General features: G+C 51.0%; 1 protein-coding gene across 1 annotated transcript in view; it reads left to right on the forward strand.

Annotated features, from left to right (window-relative positions):
• The first annotated feature begins 11,415 nt into the window (after positions 1 to 11,415).
• YLPM1 (YLP motif containing 1) overlaps positions 11,416 to 18,914 on the forward strand; it is a 31,720-nt gene continuing 24,221 nt past the window's right edge. The window contains exons 1-4 of the mRNA XM_044300227.1: positions 11,416 to 12,124; positions 15,238 to 15,423; positions 15,921 to 16,115; positions 17,822 to 18,783. Of these exons, the coding sequence (XP_044156162.1) occupies positions 11,714 to 12,124; positions 15,238 to 15,423; positions 15,921 to 16,115; positions 17,822 to 18,783 (1,754 nt within the window). The 5' untranslated portion in view covers positions 11,416 to 11,713. The remainder of the gene's footprint in view (positions 12,125 to 15,237; positions 15,424 to 15,920; positions 16,116 to 17,821; positions 18,784 to 18,914) is intronic.

The following is an 18,914-nucleotide window of genomic DNA, read 5'->3' on the forward strand; positions in this document are numbered from 1 at the left end:
ATAAAAAATGAAATAAAAATATTAACCACCACAGATACCCTAGCTTAAAATTAAGTTAATGAAACAGACTTTCTTGAATTCTACACTACAATACTTTCAAGGTTTATATAGGTCTAAAGATCTATATAGTTATGGGTGTGTCTGGATCCGCAAAATGGATAAAGGCCATTGTCTTTATCTGTATTTTGTTGATCCACTGTATCCCTATTTTCCGGATGTGCAAAACACAGATGGAACTCAGAATGTAGCCTTAGAGGGGGAGGATAAATGGGAGTGGGTTAACACTGGAGGCTATATTGCTTGATCAGTGCTTAATAGGGAGTTGCTACTTTACAGAGCTACCTTTGTCCTATGGTGGTCTATCCAAACAAATAGCACCACAGGGGGACCAGATACCAGGGAGAGTAGAAGCTGTTATCAAAACAGTGTCTATATACCTTTATATTTTTTTAAAAACTACTTCTACACCCAGGCAGCGAACGATGTCCACTGCCAGGCTGCTGATCCACTACTTTACCTTTTGGACCTGTGAACGCATGCGCCTGTGTGCACGTACGTTCACATGAAGTCTCGCCTATTGGGAGAGGATGCGCCGTTTTGTTCCTGAAGAATACCCGGTACGCCTCCAGGACGCAATCCAGCATAAGGCGTTACAGTAGTGGTTAAAGATCTTAATGATAATTTTTTTAGTTTGTGATAAAAATGAAATAAGAAAAAATTGACTTTATGTTAGCATAAATATTTTCAAAAAAAATTAATAATGATAAATACCTTTTATGTATAGATTTCCGGGTAGGATAATTAGGGCAGTTTTATAAAGTCTCCACAAGTAATGAAACCTTAAAATTAAAAAAATATTTAATTTTTATTAATTTTCAGATTTAAAATAATATTAAATAGTTTTATTAAAATTTATGATAAAATATAATAAACACATCCATGTGATATAAAAAACTAAATATTTAGAATTAATTAATAAGATATCAATAAGATAAAAATACAATTAATCATGGGAAAATATATTTTCAATAAAATTTTAATTACAACAGAGTATTAAAAATAAATAAAAGTATTGTTAACAAAATAAAAAGAAAAAATATTAACATGGAGAAACGAAGATTTTTTTTTTACAGCTTAATAAACATGGCTAGCAGCATAAAAAACTCGGGCAGCCTATATTAGGTAAACACATGATAATTATAATTTATCATTTATTAAAAATTGGTTTTATGAAAATTAAAAATAAATAATTAGTTTGATAAAATAAAGACTTTTAATTTAATTACAATAGAAAAATAATTTTTATGGTAAATTTTATTTTTGGGTATATAAACACTGTCTATGTAATTGTGTGTGAATATATATATATATATATATATATATATTTATATATATATATATATATATATATATATATATATATATACTCTTAATTTTAATTAAATAAATTCTATAATAATTAAAAATTAACTGTATTTTGATTAATCTATTATCGTTAATTATATAAATGAAAGAAAAACTAAATCTTTATTGTCATATAAAATTAATTTTATGTTCATTATAATTAATCTAATAATTTTGTATAAACTTTATTAAAATTATCATGTAACAATTTTTTTATTTATATTTGAATATAATATATTATAAATTAATACTATGTACTATCACCATATAATCTATTGAATAATTTTAAATTTATTATATATATATTTGATTTAGAAATTAAAATAGTTTTAGTTAAATAATATTCAAAATAATACTTTAACTTGAATTCAATATAAATAAATCTAAACTAATTTTTTATTAAGTTAAATATGCAAATGTATAGATACAGTTGTATACTAAATTTTTATATATTTATTAATATAATAATCTATATATTTTATTTAAAATAGTTAAATTAATATTGATTTTATATGTTTATAGTGAATTTTTATTTAAATTTTTTTTAGATGTTTAATTTTTTAATTATGATATAATAATTTATACTTCATTTTAAATATTTTTAAAAAAATATGTATACATTTTTTAATATTATTTTTGATTTTAATTTAGTAATTAGAATGTAAAAAAACTAATAAAATGTTTTAAAAATAAAATTATTTTATTAACAATTTTTTTAAAAATTTATAACAAAAGAATAGTAAATATTTTGATATTTTGGGGTTTATTTATGCTATAAAGATTTTTTTATATGTTTTGCTCAAAATATAATTTACATTTTTTTTAAACAGATAAAAATTCAATTATTAAATGATATTAAATTTGTATGTATTAAGTTTTAATTTAATATTTATAAAAAATTTAATTTTTAAATTTGTAATATTTTTTACTATTATTTATAATAATCTACATATATCTATATTTAGACAAAAATAATATTTATAATAACAAATTAGGATTTTATATACAGCTATATATACATATATAAATTTTTATATATATATATATATATATATATATAAATATATGTAAATATATTTAGATTGCAATAAAACTTTATTGGGATTATCATGAAACATAAGTATGTATATATAGATATATGTATATGTGTATATATGTATCTATATATAAATATATATATATGTCTATATATATATATATATATATATATATACACAAATATGTATATTTACATATATATTTATTTCTATATATATGTATATATATTAATTACTATAAAACTAGTCATGTGATTAAACATGTGTGTATACATATATATATAACTATATATTTATATATTAGATTATATACAATATAACAAGAGATATATAGATACATATTATATATATATATATATATATATATATATATAAATTATGTATATATAATATAAATGTAACTATATACACTCTGTATTGGCTGGCTGTAAATGTAGCTTTGAATATATAGCTGCACACTATTGTGCTTGATACATTTTATCCATACAAAAAAAAACAACTATATTTTCTTTAATAAAAACTTTTATTCAAGTTGAATAATGCCCCATTAATCGTTGGTGGTATCAGTGGTTATGATGGCTTGTTAATATGTATAAATAGTTACCTAATCCGAAGATCCAGCGATGAACGTCCAGAAAGCTACCTCCTCCGCTTGCTGCTGGGCTTCGTCTGTCCCACGGAGCTCTGTGACGTCATCGGCGCAGGCGCAGTTGAAATGTCTGAGCAGGGAGCGGTCAGCCATTGACTGCGCCTGCGCCGAATGCCGCGACGGACGGCGCAGGCGCGGGATTTCGGAAGGCTGAAGCAGGGGGAGGATCGATTACAGTGAGAGATGGGCGTGCTGGAGCGAGGCGCAGGGCGGCAAAATGCAAGGTAGACGGAGCCTCTAGGTGCTTGGAAAAACGCCTGCATAGCACCTAGAGGCTCATTTGCATAAAGATAAAAGTGCTTTTTTTGAGGTATCGGCAGCCCGGATTAATGTGCTAATTAGCTTGTAGGCAAGAACAGACACTAGCGGATCGCTAGTGTCTGAACACCAAATATGTGATATTCAAGTGGTAGAAACCCTTTAAACTTCCACCTGTCCTAACCAGTCCACAGGGGCAGAATACCCCATCTGTGCCACTGTTAGGACTAAGGGAAAACAAATTATCGTTAGAAATTAACGATTTTCCTCCCTTGAATTACAGATGTCTAGCACTTCAAGCAGGGGGGAAAAGAGAGCCAGAAAGAGCAGACACAGGATGTCAGGCCTGCGAGCAGCCGCTCCCTGATGATTTCCCGCAGGATCTTTGTGTCAGGTGTCTCCGTGATACGCAAGATTCCTCGCCAGCCAAGAAGAAACAGAGGTCTCAGTCGTCTCTCTGTATTTCATGTCTTCACCAGTTACCCGCGGATCATTCCTCCAATATTTGTGAGGATTGTACTCAGCCAGATAATCCGTCAGATGCCGAAACAGAAAAGATCATGTCTCTGTTCAAGGTGTTTCTTAAACAATCTTAGGCTACTTTCACACTAGCGTTCGGGGCTCCGTTTGAAGGCTCTCACAAGCGGCCCCGAACACTTCCGTCCAGCCCTAATGCATTCTGAGTGGATGCGGATCCGCTCAGAATGCATCAGTCTGGCGGCGTTCAGCCTCCGCTCCGCTCAGCAGGCGGACACCCGACCACAGCTTGCAGCGTTCGGGTGTCCGCCTGGCCGTGCGGATCCGTCCAGACTTACAATGGAAGTCAATGGGGACGGATCCGTTTGAAGGTGACACAATATGGTGCATTTTTCAAACGGATCCGTCCCCCATTGACTTTCAGTGTGAAGTCTGGACGGATCCGTCTGCGGCCACTTTCACACTTAGAATTTATTTTACAATATAATGCAGACAGATCCGTTCTGAACGCAAGTGGGAAAGTAGCCTAAAAAGAAGAGATCAAAGAAGCCGTGTTTATCCCCATCATCTTCTGAGGAGTCTCTTCGTTCCGAAGGCGAGATTTCTACTGATTCAGATTCGCACTTCATTGAAGATAATTTTCTGTTTAATAAAAAAGACGCGAACCGTTTAATAAAAGAAGTTAAGAATATCATGGAAGCCAGTAAGGAGAAATCCTGTACTCGTGAGGAGGATGATCTCTTCTACTTTCCTAAAAAGAAGGCTCCTGTGTTTCCCAGCCACCCGGTCCTAGATGCAATTATGCATAAAGAATGGGAACAATCGGTAGCAAGGATTAATCTAGGGTCAAGATTCAAAAATATCTACAAGACCGATCCTGCGGAATCCACAGGTTGGAAGTCTCCCGCCAGAGTAGATGCAGCAATAACCAGATTAACAAAAAAATATTTTTTCCCTTCAGATGATTCGGCTTTGTTAAAAGACCCTATGGACAAGAAAGCGGATGCTCTGCTTAAGAGATTATATACGTATCTCGCTTCCATGAACGAAGAAGTTATGGCCACGGTACCTGTAGCGCGTGCTCTGAGGGTTTGGCTTAGCCAATTTGGCAGAGACATTGAAGATGGCGTCTCCAGGGAAGATCTACTCCGGCAACTACCGTCTTTGAAGCTGGCGGCAGAATTTCTTTGCGACTTTCCAGTTGACTCCTTAAGGCTTATCGCTAAGAACATGGCACTTGCTAATTCTGTTAGAAGAGCCATATGGCTAAAACTCTGGTCTGGAGACCCCTCTTCCAAGAGTAACCTGTGTTCCCTTCCCTTCAAACCTGGCAAATTGTTCGGTTCTCATCTCGATAAGCTTCTTGAGGCCAATATGGAAGATAAAGCGTTAAGTTTTCCACAGCCTAAACGCAGAGAGAGGAGATTTTTTCGTGCCTACAGGGGTCAAGATTCCAGGAGATCTACCTTTAGAGGTCGTTCCAGTCGTGGAAGATCTGACCGTAGAACCTGGATTCCGGCGGAGAAGTCCAGAAAAAAGACCGACGATAACAGATCTACCAAACCTGAGTTCTGAGGTCAGAAAGTGGGAGGACGCCTGGCACTCTTCTACCCCAAATGGCAGCAGATTACTTCGGATTGTTGGGCACTGAATGTTGTTCACAATGGCTATGCTCTAGAGTTCAGCCATCTACCAAGAGACAGATTTCTTCTCAACGATGGAAGAGACCCAGAGATCGTCCAGCTTTTAAAAGAGTTCGTGGAAAAAGGAGCCCTAGAACCAGTTCCAGTTCATCAAGAATATTCAGGCGTCTACTCCAGAGTATTTCGTGTTCCCAAACCCGATGGAAAAAGCCGCTTAATCATAGATCTCCGTTATGTAAACCGCTGCATGAAAAAGATCCATTTCAAAAGGTCCATCACTGCGGTCCTCAGAAAGAATCAGTTTATGTCCTCCCTGGACTTAAAGGACGCATACCTCCACATTCCGATCCAGTTACAATCAAGAAAATACTTGAGTCGCCATCAGGATGGGAAAAAGGACGCGGCATTTCCAATTCAGGGCCCTCCCGTTCAGCTTGTGTGGAGCTTCGTCTTCGGAGGATTCAGATTTTCCCCTATTTGGACGATGGGCTTGTCATTGCACAGTCAGAGAATCTTCTGCAGCATAATTTAGAAGAGACCATAAAACTTCTCCAGTCTGTAGGTTTCCTGTTGAACTGGGCAAAGTCCGATCTGATTCCCTCCACTTCCAAGATTTTTCTCGGCTTCCTGATAGACACAGTCTCCATGAAGTTATACCTTCCTCTACCAAAGATGGAGTTACCGAAGAAGGAGATAAGGAAACTTATATCTCTGCCGTCACCGTCTGTCCACAGAGTTATGAAAACATTGGGACATCTGACAGCTGTTGCGGATGCAGTACCCTGGGCGAATATCCACACCTGAGATCTTCAGCAGAATCTACTCCAGTCTTGGCGGCGCAGCCATTACCAGTTAGGGGCAAAGGTGAAGTTATCTTCCTCCACAGTACAGAGCCTCAAATGGTGGCTTCACTCAAGCAATCTGACCAAAGGGAAGAATTTCCAGTTTCTCTCCTCAGTAATCATCTCGACGGATGCATCCGGCCAGGGCTGAGGAGCACACCTCAAGAACAAGTGGGTGCAAGGCCGCTGGTCCCCCATAGAAATGGGACAGTCTTCGAATTACAAAGAATTGAAAGCTGTACTGTTAGCACTGTAAAAGTTCGAGACCGAGGTGTCAGGGAAATCAGTGCTGATCCATTCAGACAATCTTGTCACAGTATTTTATTTGAACAAGCAAGGGGGCACGAGGAGCAAGCACCTTCTGAATTTATGCAAGAAAATTTTCAAATGGGCGGAATCACATCTTGCGGAGTTGAAAGCTCTGCATATCAGAGGCTCCTCGAACACTCAAGCGGATCTTCTGAGCAGGAAGATAGTCAACCAAGTGGAATGGGAACTAAATCCTATTGTCTTCCAAAGCATTGTAGCCAAGTGGGGTTGTCTGTCCTGGGACCTGATGGCATCTGCAACAAACAAGAAGTTAAGCAGGTTCTGTTCTCTGAAGATCTCTGACAATCCTGCAGTGGTAAATGCTTTCTCAATAAGTTGGAAGGACCTTTCCACCTACGTTTTTCCCCCAGTTCCTCACATTACGGAAAATAGCAGAAGAGAAGCCTCTATTTGTAATTATAATAACTCCCTTTTGGCCAAGGAGGTCATGGTTCCCGCTCCTCCTTCATCTGTCCAGGGGAGAATTCTGGAAGCTCCCTCCTCATCCGGATCTTCTTCTCCAGAACGGCCTATATCATCAGAGTCTAGACTCTAGACCATCTAGATCTTACTGCCTGGAAGTTGAAAGATCTAAATTAGAAGCCGAAGGCCTCTCACAGTCTGTCATTAATACTCTGCTTGCCTCTCGCAAAGACTCGACTAACAGGAAATATTCTAAAATATGGAGGAAATTTGTTTCCTGGAGTTCTGATTCTGGCCACAATGACCTTGACGCCTCTTCAGTACTGCAATATCTTAAAGATAGCTTTCAGAAAGGTCTCAAACCAAATACCCTGAGAGCCCATATGACTGCCATTAACTCCATGACAAAAAATAGATTCCTTCATCACCCTCTAATCCTCAGGTTCTTCAAGGCAGTTAGAAGACTGCAACCAGTGCATAGAGATCCTACTCCTATTTGGGACCTTTCCTTAGTCCTAAAAAGACTTATCGCAGCACCTTTTGAGCCTTTACAAGATGTAGATCTCAAATGGCTTTCTTACAAGGCTTTATTTTTGACGGCCCTCACTTCCGCCAAGAGGCTGGGTGAACTCCAGGCCTTGTCGTCCAGATCTCCCTATGTACGCTTTTTACCAGATGGAGTCCTATTGCGTACAGTTCCTACTTTTCTGCCGAAAGTACCTTCTTTAGCTAACAAGAATAGGGAATCATTTCTCCCGGTATTTTTTCCTAATCCTGTTAACGAGCAACAGATACTCCTGAATACTCTAGATGTTAAAAGAACATTACAAATCTATCTCCAAAGAACTAAAGACTTCAGGAAACTCCGAAAATCTTTTTGTTCTCTTCGCTGGTCCAAGAAAGGGACAACTACCTTCTAAGGACTCTCTTGCGAGGTGGATAAAGACAACAATTATGGAAGCCTATTCTCTTGAAGCCCTTCCTCCACCCTTTCCAATCAGGGCCCATTCCACCAGAGCTGCAGCAACCTCCTGGGCTGAAATGGCGCAAGTTCCCATTGAAGATATTTGCAACGCCGCATCATGGTCCTCATCTCTGACGTTTGCTAAGCACTATCGTCTGGACATCAATGCTAGGAGCTCAGCCTTTGGTACTGGGGTTTTGTCAGCAGCCGTGGATGAAAGTCCCTCCCTATGAGATCTATTAAAATCCCATTCTGTGCTGCCGGAGGACGATAGGGGAAAGGAAAAATTCGTACCTGGGATTTTACTTTCCTTGAGTCCGGAGGCAGCACAAGTTTACCCTTCCTAATAAATTTATTTTGTGCATATGTTTGTCTGAGTCTATTTCTTTAACACACCGAGGCATCCGGGAGGGGTCCCTTATAGGGGAGGCCATTAATTTAATTAACTAATTGATTACTTGTTTTACTAGGTGGGCGGTCCTAGAAAGAAGAAGACCAACTATTAACCCATGATGTGCTGCCTCCGGACTCAAGAAAAGTAAAATCCCAGGTACGAATTTTTCCTATCTCAGCCAGGGGGCGATATAGGCTGGTGAAGGCCTGCCGACGTCCCACCTCACTATCTCAGCCAGGGGGCGATATAGGCTGATGAAGGCCTGCCGACGTCCCACCTCACTATCTCAGCCAGAGGGCGATATAGGCTGGTGAAGGCCTGAGGACGTCCAACCTCACTATCTCAGCCAGGGGGCGATATAGGCTGGTGAAGGCCTGAAAACGTCCAACCTCACTATCTCAGCCAGGGGGCGATAAAGGCTGGTGAAGGCCTGCCGACGTCCCACCTCACTATCTCAGCCAGGGGGCGATATAGGCTGATGAAGGCCTGCCGACGTCCCACCTCACTATCTCAGCCAGAGGGCGATATAGGCTGGTGAAGGCCTGAGGACGTCCAACCTCACTATCTCAGCCAGGGGGCGATAAAGGCTGGTGAAGGCCTGAGGACGTCCCACCTCACTATCTCAGCCAGGGGGGATATAGGCTGATGAAGGCCTGCCGACGTCTCACCTATCTCAGCCAGGAGGCGATATAGGCTGGTGAAGGCCTGCCGACGTCCCACCTCACTATCTCAGCCAGGGGGCGATATAGGCTGATGAACGCCTGCCGACGTCCCACCTCACTATCTCAGCCAGGGGGCGATATAGGCTGGTGAAGGCCTGAAGACGTCCAACCTCACTATCTCAGCCAGGGGGCGATAAAGGCTGGTGAAGGCCTGCCGACGTCCCACCTCACTATCTCAACCAGGGGGCGATATAGGCTGGTGAAGGCCTGCCGACGTCCCACCTCACTATCTCAGCCAGGGGGCGATATAGGCTGGTGAAGGCCTGCCGACGTCCCACCTCACTATCTCAACCAGGGGGCGATAAAGGCTGGTGAAGGCCTGCCGACGTCTCACCTCCCTATCTCAGCCAGGGGGCGATATAGGCTGGTGAAGGCCTGCCGACGTCCCACCTCACTATCTCAGCCAGGGGGCGATATAGGCTGATGAAGGCCTGACGACGTCCCACCTCACTATCTCAGCCAGGGAGCGATATAGGCTGATGAAGGCCTGCCGACATCTCACCTATCTCAGCCAGGAGGCGATATAGGCTGATGAAGGCCTGCCGACGTCCCACCTCACTATCTCAGCCAGGGGGGCGATATAGGCTGATGAAGGCCTGCCGACCTCCCACCTCACTATCTCAGCCAGGGGGCGATATAGGCTGATGAAGGCCTGCCGACGTCCCACCTCACTATCTCAGCCAGGGGGCGATATAGGCTGATGAAGGCCTGACGACGTCCCACCTCACTATCTCAGCCAGGGGGCGATATAGGCTGATGAAGGCCTGCCGACGTCTCACCTATCTCAGCCAGGAGGCGATATAGGCTGATGAAGGCCTGCCGACGTACCACCTCACTATCTCAGCCAGGGGGCGATATAGGCTGATGAAGGCCTGCCAACCTCCCACCTCACTATCTCAGCCAGGGGGCGATATAGGCTGATGAAGGCCTGCCGACGTCCCACCTCACTATCTCAGCCAGGGGGCGATATAGGCTGATGAAGGCCTGCCGACATCTCACCTATCTCAGCCAGGGGGCGATATAGGCTGATGAAGGCCTGCCGACGTCTCACCTATCTCAGCCAGGAGGCGATATAGGCTGGTGAAGGCCTGCCGACGTCCCACCTCACTATCTCAGCCAGGGGGCGATATAGGCTGATGAAGGCCTGACGACGTCCCACCTCACTATCTCAGCCAGGGGGCGATATAGGCTGATGAAGGCCTGCCGACGTCTCACCTATCTCAGCCAGGGGGCGATATAGGCTGATGAAGGCCTGCCGACGTCTCACCTATCTCAGCCAGGAGGCGATATAGGCTGGTGAAGGCCTGCCAACCTCCCACCTCACTATCTCAGCCAGGGGGCGATATAGGCTGGTGCGCAGGCCTTCATCAGCCTGCGCTGCGCTAACCCTATAACCTGGGAGCTCTGCAGCCGGGGGTCCTCTCCCTATAACCTGGGGGCCCTGCAGCCGGGGATCCTCTCCCTATAACCCGGACGCCTTGCAGCTGGGGGTCCTCTCCCCACGTGTGTGTGTGGGGAGGGTGCTGTGTGCCTGCGCTGCATGTGTATGTGTGGGGAGGGTGCTGTGTGCCTGCGCTGCGTGTGGGGGGAGCTTGCTGTATGCCTGCGCTGCGCTAACCCTATAACCTGGGGGCCCTGCAGCCGGGGGTCCTCTCCCTACAACCTGGGGGCCCTGCAGCCGGGGGTCCTCTCCCTATAACCTGGGCGCCCTGCAGCCGGGGGTCCTCTCCCTATAACCTGGGGGCCCTGCAGCCGGGGGTCCTCTCCCTATAACCTAGGGGCCCTGCAGCCGGGGGTCCACTCCCTATAACCTGGGCGCCCTGCAGCCGGAGGTCCTCTCCCTATAACCTGGGCGCCCTGCAGCCGGGGATCCTCTCCCTATAACCTGGGCGCCCTGCAGCCGGGGGTCCTCTCCCTATAACCTGGGGGCCCTGCAGCCGGGGGTCCTCTCCCTATCACCTGGGGGCCCTGCAGCCGGGGGTCCTCTCCCTATAACCTGGGGGCCCTGCAGCCGGGGGTCCTCTCCCTATAACCTGGGGGCCCTGCAGCCGGGGGTCCGCTCCCTATAACCTGGGCGCCCTGCAGCCGGGGGTCCGCTCCCTATAACCTGGGGGCCCTGCAGCCGGGGGTCCTCTCCCTATAACCTGGGGGCCCTGCAACCGGGGGTCCTCTCCCTATAACCTGGGAGCCCTGCAGCCGGGGGTCCTCTCCCTATAACCTGGGGGCCCTGCAACCGGGGGTCCTCTCCCTATAACCTGGGGGCCCTGCAGCCGGGGGTCCTCTCCCTATAACCTGGGGGCCCTGCAGCCGGGGGTCCTCTCCCTATAACCTGGGCGCCCTGCAGCCGGGGGTCCGCTCCCTATAACCTGGGGGCCCTGCAGCCGGGGGTCACGACTATGATACACTATTACACTGCGCTCTGGCTGCTGAGGCGTCCCCTGAGGCCAGACATGCGCAGTCTGCGGCCTAGAATGGCCGCCGCCATCTTGAAGGCTGGAAGCAGTGGACTGCGCCTGCGCCGCTTTGTGTCGTCACTTCCGCTTCGGTGCGCCCCTCATAGAGCTGTGTGAGAGCAGCGGTAGATCGTCGTCATGTTCCCGGGCTGGCCTCCCCGTTACGCTGGCTCGCCCGGTCCCCCGGCTCCGGCCCCGGCCTTCCAGAGCCTCCGGGACCAGCACTTGGCCCAGCTCGAGCAGCTCCAGCGCATGCACCAGCGGCAGCTAGAGACGGTTCTTCCTGCGGGGGCTCCTCCGCGACCCTACTTCACCCCCCCGCGCCCGCCGGCTCCGTACCCCTTCCCCCCACCACCGCCCTATGGACACACCGTTCCGCCGCCCGACTACCAGCAACCGCTGGCCCCTCCGGAGCCCGAGCATCCTCCGCCGCCGCCCGCCCCCGACCAGCCCCCGCCGCCGCCCGCCCCCGACCAGCCGCCGCCGCCCCCTCCCCTGCCCTCCTCCGAGGGGGGGCCCCCCCAGGAGACAAACTCTGCCACACTGGAGGTAAGTGTCCCCTAAAGGGGGGCTGTGCGCCTGCGCTGCATGTGTGTGGGGGGCTGTGCGCCTGCGCTGCATGTGTGTGGGGGGTTGTGCGCCTGCGCTGCATGTGTGTGGGGGGCTGTGCGCCTGCGCTGCATGTGTGTGGGGAGGGGGCTGTGCGCCTGCGCTGCATGTCTGTGTGTAGGGGGGCGCTGTGCGCCTGCGCTGCATGTCTGTGTGTGGGGGGGCGCTGTGCGCCTGCGCTGCATGTCTGTGTGTGGGGGGGCTGTGTGCCTGCGCTGCATGTGTGTGTGTGGGGAGGGTGCTGTGTGCCTGCGCTGCGTGTGGGGGGCTGTGCGCCTGCGCTGCATGTGTGTGTGGGGGGGGGGGCTGTGTGCCTGCGCTGCATGTGTGGGGGGGGGGGGGCTGTGTGCCTGTGCTGCATGTGTGGGGGGGGGTCCTGTGTGCCTGCGCTGCGTGTGGGGGGGGGTCCTGTGTGCCTGCGCTGCGTGTGGGGGGGGGTCCTGTGTGCCTGCGCTGCGTGTGGGGGGGGTCCTGTGTGCCTGCGCTGCGTGTGGGGGGGGGGTCCTGTGTGCCTGCGCTGCGTGTGGGGGGGGGTCCTGTGTGCCTGCGCTGCGTGTGGGGGGGGGTCCTGTGTGCCTGCGCTGCGTGTGGGGGGTCCTGTGTGCCTGCGCTGCGTGTGGGGGTCCTGTGTGCCTGCGCTGCGTGTGGGGGTCCTGTGTGCCTGCGCTGCGTGTGGGGGTCCTGTGTGCCTGCGCTGCGTGTGGGGGTCCTGTGTGCCTGCGCTGCGTGTGGGGGTCCTGTGTGCCTGCGCTGCGTGTGGGGGTCCTGTGTGCCTGCGCTGCGTGTGGGGGTCCTGTGTGCCTGCGCTGCGTGTGGGGGTCCTGTGTGCCTGCGCTGCGTGTGGGGGTCCTGTGTGCCTGCGCTGCGTGTGGGGGTCCTGTGTGCCTGCGCTGCGTGTGGGGGTCCTGTGTGCCTGCGCTGCGTGTGGGGGTCCTGTGTGCCTGCGCTGCGTGTGGGGGTCCTGTGTGCCTGCGCTGCGTGTGGGGGTCCTGTGTGCCTGCGCTGCGTGTGGGGGTCCTGTGTGCCTGCGCTGCGTGTGGGGGTCCTGTGTGCCTGCGCTGCGTGTGGGGGTCCTGTGTGCCTGCGCTGCGTGTGGGGGTCCTGTGTGCCTGCGCTGCGTGTGGGGGTCCTGTGTGCCTGCGCTGCGTGTGGGGGTCCTGTGTGCCTGCGCTGCGTGTGGGGGTCCTGTGTGCCTGCGCTGCGTGTGGGGGTCCTGTGTGCCTGCGCTGCGTGTGGGGGTCCTGTGTGCCTGCGCTGCGTGTGGGGGTCCTGTGTGCCTGCGCTGCGTGTGGGGGTCCTGTGTGCCTGCGCTGCGTGTGGGGGTCCTGTGTGCCTGCGCTGCGTGTGGGGGTCCTGTGTGCCTGCGCTGCGTGTGGGGGTCCTGTGTGCCTGCGCCGCGTGTGGGGGTCCTGTGTGCCTGCGCCGCGTGTGGGGGTCCTGTGTGCCTGCGCCGCGTGTGGGGGTCCTGTGTGCCTGCGCCGCGTGTGGGGGTCCTGTGTGCCTGCGCCGCGTGTGGGGGTCCTGTGTGCCTGCGCCGCGTGTGGGGGTCCTGTGCGCCTGCGCCGCGTGTGGGGGTCCTGTGCGCCTGCGCCGCGTGTGGGGGTCCTGTGCGCCTGCGCCGCGTGTGTGTGTGTGTGTGGGGAGGGTGCTGTGCGCCTGCGCCGCGTGTGTGTGTGTGTGTGGGGAGGGTGCTGTGCGCCTGCGCCGCGTGTGTGTGTGTGTGTGGGGAGGGTGCTGTGCGCCTGCGCCGCGTGTGTGTGTGTGTGTGGGGAGGGTGCTGTGCGCCTGCGCCGCGTGTGTGTGTGTGTGTGGGGAGGGTGCTGTGCGCCTGCGCCGCGTGTGTGTGTGTGTGTGGGGAGGGTGCTGTGCGCCTGCGCCGCGTGTGTGTGTGTGTGTGGGGAGGGTGCTGTGCGCCTGCGCCGCGTGTGTGTGTGTGTGTGGGGAGGGTGCTGTGCGCCTGCGCCGCGTGTGTGCGTGTGTGTGTGTGGGGAGGGTGCTGTGCGCCTGCGCCGCGTGTGTGCGTGTGTGTGTGTGTGGGGAGGGTGCTGTGCGCCTGCGCCGCGTGTGTGTGTGTGTGTGGGGAGGGTGCTGTGCGCCTGCGCCGCGTGTGTGTGTGGGGGAGGGTGCTGTGCACCTGCGCCGCGTGTGTGTGGGGAGGGTGCTGTGCGCGTGTGTGTGTCTGTGTGTGTGGGGAGGGTGCTGTGCGCCTGCGCCGCGTGTGTGTGTCTGTGTGTGTGGGGAGGGTGCTGTGCGCCTGCGCCGCGTGTGTTGTCTGTGTGTGTGGGGAGGGTGCTGTGCGCCTGCGCCGCGTGTGTGTGTGGGGAGGGTGCTGTGCGCCTGCGCCGCGTCTGTGTGTGTGGGGAGGGTGCTGTGCGCCTGCGCCGCGTCTGTGTGTGTGGGGAGGGTGCTGTGCGCCTGCGCCGCGTGTGTGTGTGTGTCTGTGTGTGTGGGGAGGGTGCTGTGCGCCTGCGCCGTGGTGTGTCTGTGTGTGGGGAGGGTGCTGTGCGCCTGCGCCGCGTGTGTGTGTGTGGGGAGGGTGCTGTGCGCCTGCGCCGCGTGTGTGTGTGTGTGGGGAGGGTGCTGTGCGCCTGCGCCGCGTGTGTGTGTGTGGGGAGGGTGCTGTGCGCCTGCGCCGCGTGTGTGTGTGGGGAGGGTGCTGTGCGCCTGCGCCGCGTGTGTGTGTGTGTGTGGGGAGGGTGCTGTGCGCCTGCGCCGCGTGTGTGTGTGTGTGTGGGGAGGGTGCTGTGCGCCTGCGCCGCGTGTGTGTGTGTGTGTGGGGAGGGTGCTGTGCGCCTGCGCCGCGTGTGTGTGTGTGTGTGGGGAGGGTGCTGTGCGCCTGCGCCGCGTGTGTGTGTGTGTGTGTGTGTGGGGAGGGTGCTGTGCGCCTGCGCCGCGTGTGTGTGTGTGGGGAGGGTGCTGTGCGCCTGCGCCGCGTGTGTGTGTGGGGAGGGTGCTGTGCGCCTGCGCCGCGTGTGTGTGTGGGGAGGGTGCTGTGCGCCTGCGCCGTGGGGGGCTCGGCCGTACCCCTCACCTCTCCGCTCTCCATGTTGCAGGAGCAGCAGCAGTATTACTACAAGCAGCATCTCCTGAGTCTGCAGCAGAAATCCAAGAAACGCTTGAATGAGGCGACTGCTCCGGAAGCTCCGCAGAGTGCCCCCCACCCATCTGCAGGACATGCTCCACCCCCTCTGGAGCCACCCCCAGTGGATACGGCTCCGCCCCCCGCACTGGACACCACGGTAAATCCCTAGACCTCAGGGTGGTCTCTGCTGCGGCAGGGGCTCCGGGGGGGTGGTCTCTGCTGCGGCAGGGGCTCCGGGGGGGTGGTCTCTGCTGCGGCAGGGGCTCCGGGGGGGTGGTCTCTGCTGCGGCAGGGGCTCCGGGGGGGTGGTCTCTGCTGCGGCAGGGGCTCCGGGGGGGTGGTCTCTGCTGCGGCAGGGGCTCCGGGGGGGTGGTCTCTGCTGCGGCAGGGGCTCCGGGGGGGTGGTCTCTGCTGCGGCAGGGGCTCCGGGGGGGGTGGTCTCTGCTGCGGCAGGGGCTCCGGGGGGGTGGTCTCTGCTGCGGCAGGGGCTCCGGGGGGGTGGTCTCTGCTGCGGCAGGGGCTCCGGGGGGGAAGGGTCTCTGCTGCGGCAGGGGCTCCGGGGGGGAAGGGTCTCTACTGTGGCTGCGGCTCGGTGGTGATCTCGGCTGCGGCAGGGATTTGCTGCCGCTCATTACTCTTGTGTTGTTCTTCCAGCCAAGCATGAACCTGACGGAGGACCCGGAGCAGGCGCTGCGGCTGAAGACCCTGCAGGAGGCGGCAGCGCACTGGCAGCAGCATGAGCAGCATCGCTTGGGCTTCCAGTATCAGGGCATCATCCAGAAACACAGCGCATTGCAGCAGCTGCTCCAGCGGTGTCAGCAGCTCTTAGTGGATCCCCCACACCTTGCTGTAAGTTACACAGTCCACGGTGGGGTCGCGAATTTCTGGGAGTGAGACCGATTTCTGCACATCATGTTCATAAGTGTTTAGAATTCATCTAATCCTTGTATAAACCCGTCCCCTGTCCCTGCTGTGACCACGTCCTGAAGTGACTGCTCCACAGATTCACAGCTCTTACAGTAAAGAAGCCTTTTATAAACCCCTCCAATATGGTGCTCCGGTATCATCCGCCTGTGAGTGGTAAAAGTATGTGAACCCTTAAAAACAACAGATAGTGTGACAGGTGTCTTCAATCAGATGTGAGCGGGGATCTGTTCTACCAAAGACAGGAACAAAGCAGATTCCTGCAGACCTCAGAAGAAGAGTTGTTGATTGTCATTAGGCTGGAAACAGGTCACAAAACCATCTAAGGCTACTTTCACACTAGCGTTGTTTGAATCCGGCGTTCAATTCCGACACCGGAACTGCCTGCCCGATCCGGAAAAACGTGTCTGTGAAAGTAGCCTAAGAGTCTGGACTCTGGCAATCCACAGTCAGACGGTGTAGGAATGGAAGAGAGACCATGATTATCCTCCCAGGAGTGGTCAACCAACGAAGATCTCGCGAAGAACAAGGAATGTAATGGTCCACGGGGTTACAAAGGAACCGAAGGAAACCTTTCTGACATTAGCTGATAGGAGGACACTGAACAACAATGGTGTGCAAGGCAGGACTGCAAGGAGAAGGCTCAAAAGGAACATTGCTGCTCGTCTGCAGTTTGTAGAGGTTACCTGGACAAGGATATTGGAAGAATGTTCTGTGGACGGATGAAAACAGAACTTTCTGATGTAAATGAGAAGCTTTATGTGTGGAGAAAGGAGCATCCAGCATAAAGACCTCATCTGTGACACACAGTACCAGTAGGATCATGGTCTGGGCCTGTTCTGCTGCATCTGGACCAGTAAGTCTTATGATAACTGATGGAGCAATGATTTCCGAGTTATACCAGAACGTCTGTCCACGAGCCGTATCTCAAGAGAACGTGGGTCATGCAGCAAGACGACGTCCCTCAGGACACAAGATGTTCTCCAAAGAATAGGTAAAGAAGAAAAAAAGGAAAAGTTCTGGAACTTCACAGTCTGGACCTGATGTGGAAGGAGCTGAAGCGAGCAGTTCATGGAGGAAGCCACCGACATAGCAGAGCTGGAGCTGCTCTGTATGGAGGAATGGCCTAAAGTTCTTGAAAGCCGATGTGCAGGAATAATCTACAATTGCCGGAATGAAGGGGGTCACACCAGATAATGAAAGTGGGGGTTCACATACTTTTACCGCTCACAGACATGATATCAGAGTATTTTCCTCCAGGTCTTTGTGACTCATTTGACTTTTTTTTTTTTTTTTTTATCTACTTTTAGGACTTATGTAAAATTCTGGAGTTTTAGGTCAAATTTATGCAGAAATATAGAGAAGTCTGAAAGGTTCTCAGACTCCCAGGCAGCGCTGTATCCTGAACTGATCCTGAGTTACTGCTTGTTCAGTGTCTGCACACAGCTTGTGGTGGTTTATAGTCTAGGGTTGACTCTCCAGCAGGCTGCCCCTTCCCTGCATGTTGGGGGGTAGCTAGCCTGCAAGCTTGCTGGCTGTGTGTAGACAGCTGGGAGTGGATGGGGCAGCACCACATTGTCCTCCCCAGGCCGTGTTCAGGTTCTTCATCAGCTTCTTGTGTTTTATTGCAGGCGCTGTCTGTGGACGTGCAGCTGCAGCACTACGAGATGCAGCACAAACAGTTCTTGCCTCTTCACCAGGAGTGGGAGAGTCAGTTTAAAAAGTGGCAGGAGTTACTGCAGACATACCCTCACAAGGACCAGCTGCAGGACTACCACGTCCAGTGGACATCGTGGCAGGCACACATGAAAGCCATCAAATCTCAGCTGAAGGAGAAAGTGACTTCTCTGAAAAGTTTGAAGCAGCAGTATGGGGGCAACCATTACATTGCTGTTGTACCTCAGTACCCTACGTATCCTCAAGTCATGCCACCTTCTGTACCCCCAGGAATAAGCATACCACCCCCATTTTCGGCATCCCAAATATATAGCACAGTTCCCCCTCCTCCCCTACCTACTGCTCCCACAACAACTTATCCTGAAGCTGCTCCTCCTCCTCTGCCCCCCGTGGCTGCACCTCCATTGCCTCCTGCGGCGAGTGCTCCGCCGCCTCTACCACCAGTTAGCTCTGCTTCTGTGGATGCAGTGCAACCACCTTTACCGCCTGACAACACAGACAGCACTGAGGCAGCTGCACCTCCGCCTTCAGTGTCGAGCACTGCTCCACCACCTGAGAAGACAAATTCCATCCCCCAGCTTCTGCCATCTTCTGGAGCTAGCTGCTCTGCACCTGCTCCCTCTCCTGTAGAGACAGACTCTTCTGGGGATAAAGGTCTTGCTCCAGGCCTTTCCTATCAGGCACAGCAAGCTCTGAGGAATGCCAGGCCTTCCACATATATGCCTCTAAATGCCCCATCTTATCCTCATAAACACCTGCCAGAGTTACCAACCACAGATCGTTGCAGTTCTCAGTCAGTGGAGAAACTTCCTGAACCAACAGATGTGAACTCCAAACCTTTAATGTTTTCATCTGACAAGGATACGGCACCCTCTGCTCCGCCATCAACCCATCCAGTGAACCCAGCAGGGTCGAGGTAAGGCTACAGTCTCAGGTTGTTTTTTGCTTCCACTCCCTGATATTGATGCTTTTTCTAGAAATAACCATGAGACATGATGAACATGGCAGAATTATTTGTGGCGCATCAACTTCACGTATTTATAAAGC

Source organism: Bufo gargarizans, chromosome 6 (genome assembly GCF_014858855.1).
Source record: "Bufo gargarizans isolate SCDJY-AF-19 chromosome 6, ASM1485885v1, whole genome shotgun sequence".
Lineage (NCBI taxonomy): Eukaryota > Metazoa > Chordata > Amphibia > Anura > Bufonidae > Bufo > Bufo gargarizans.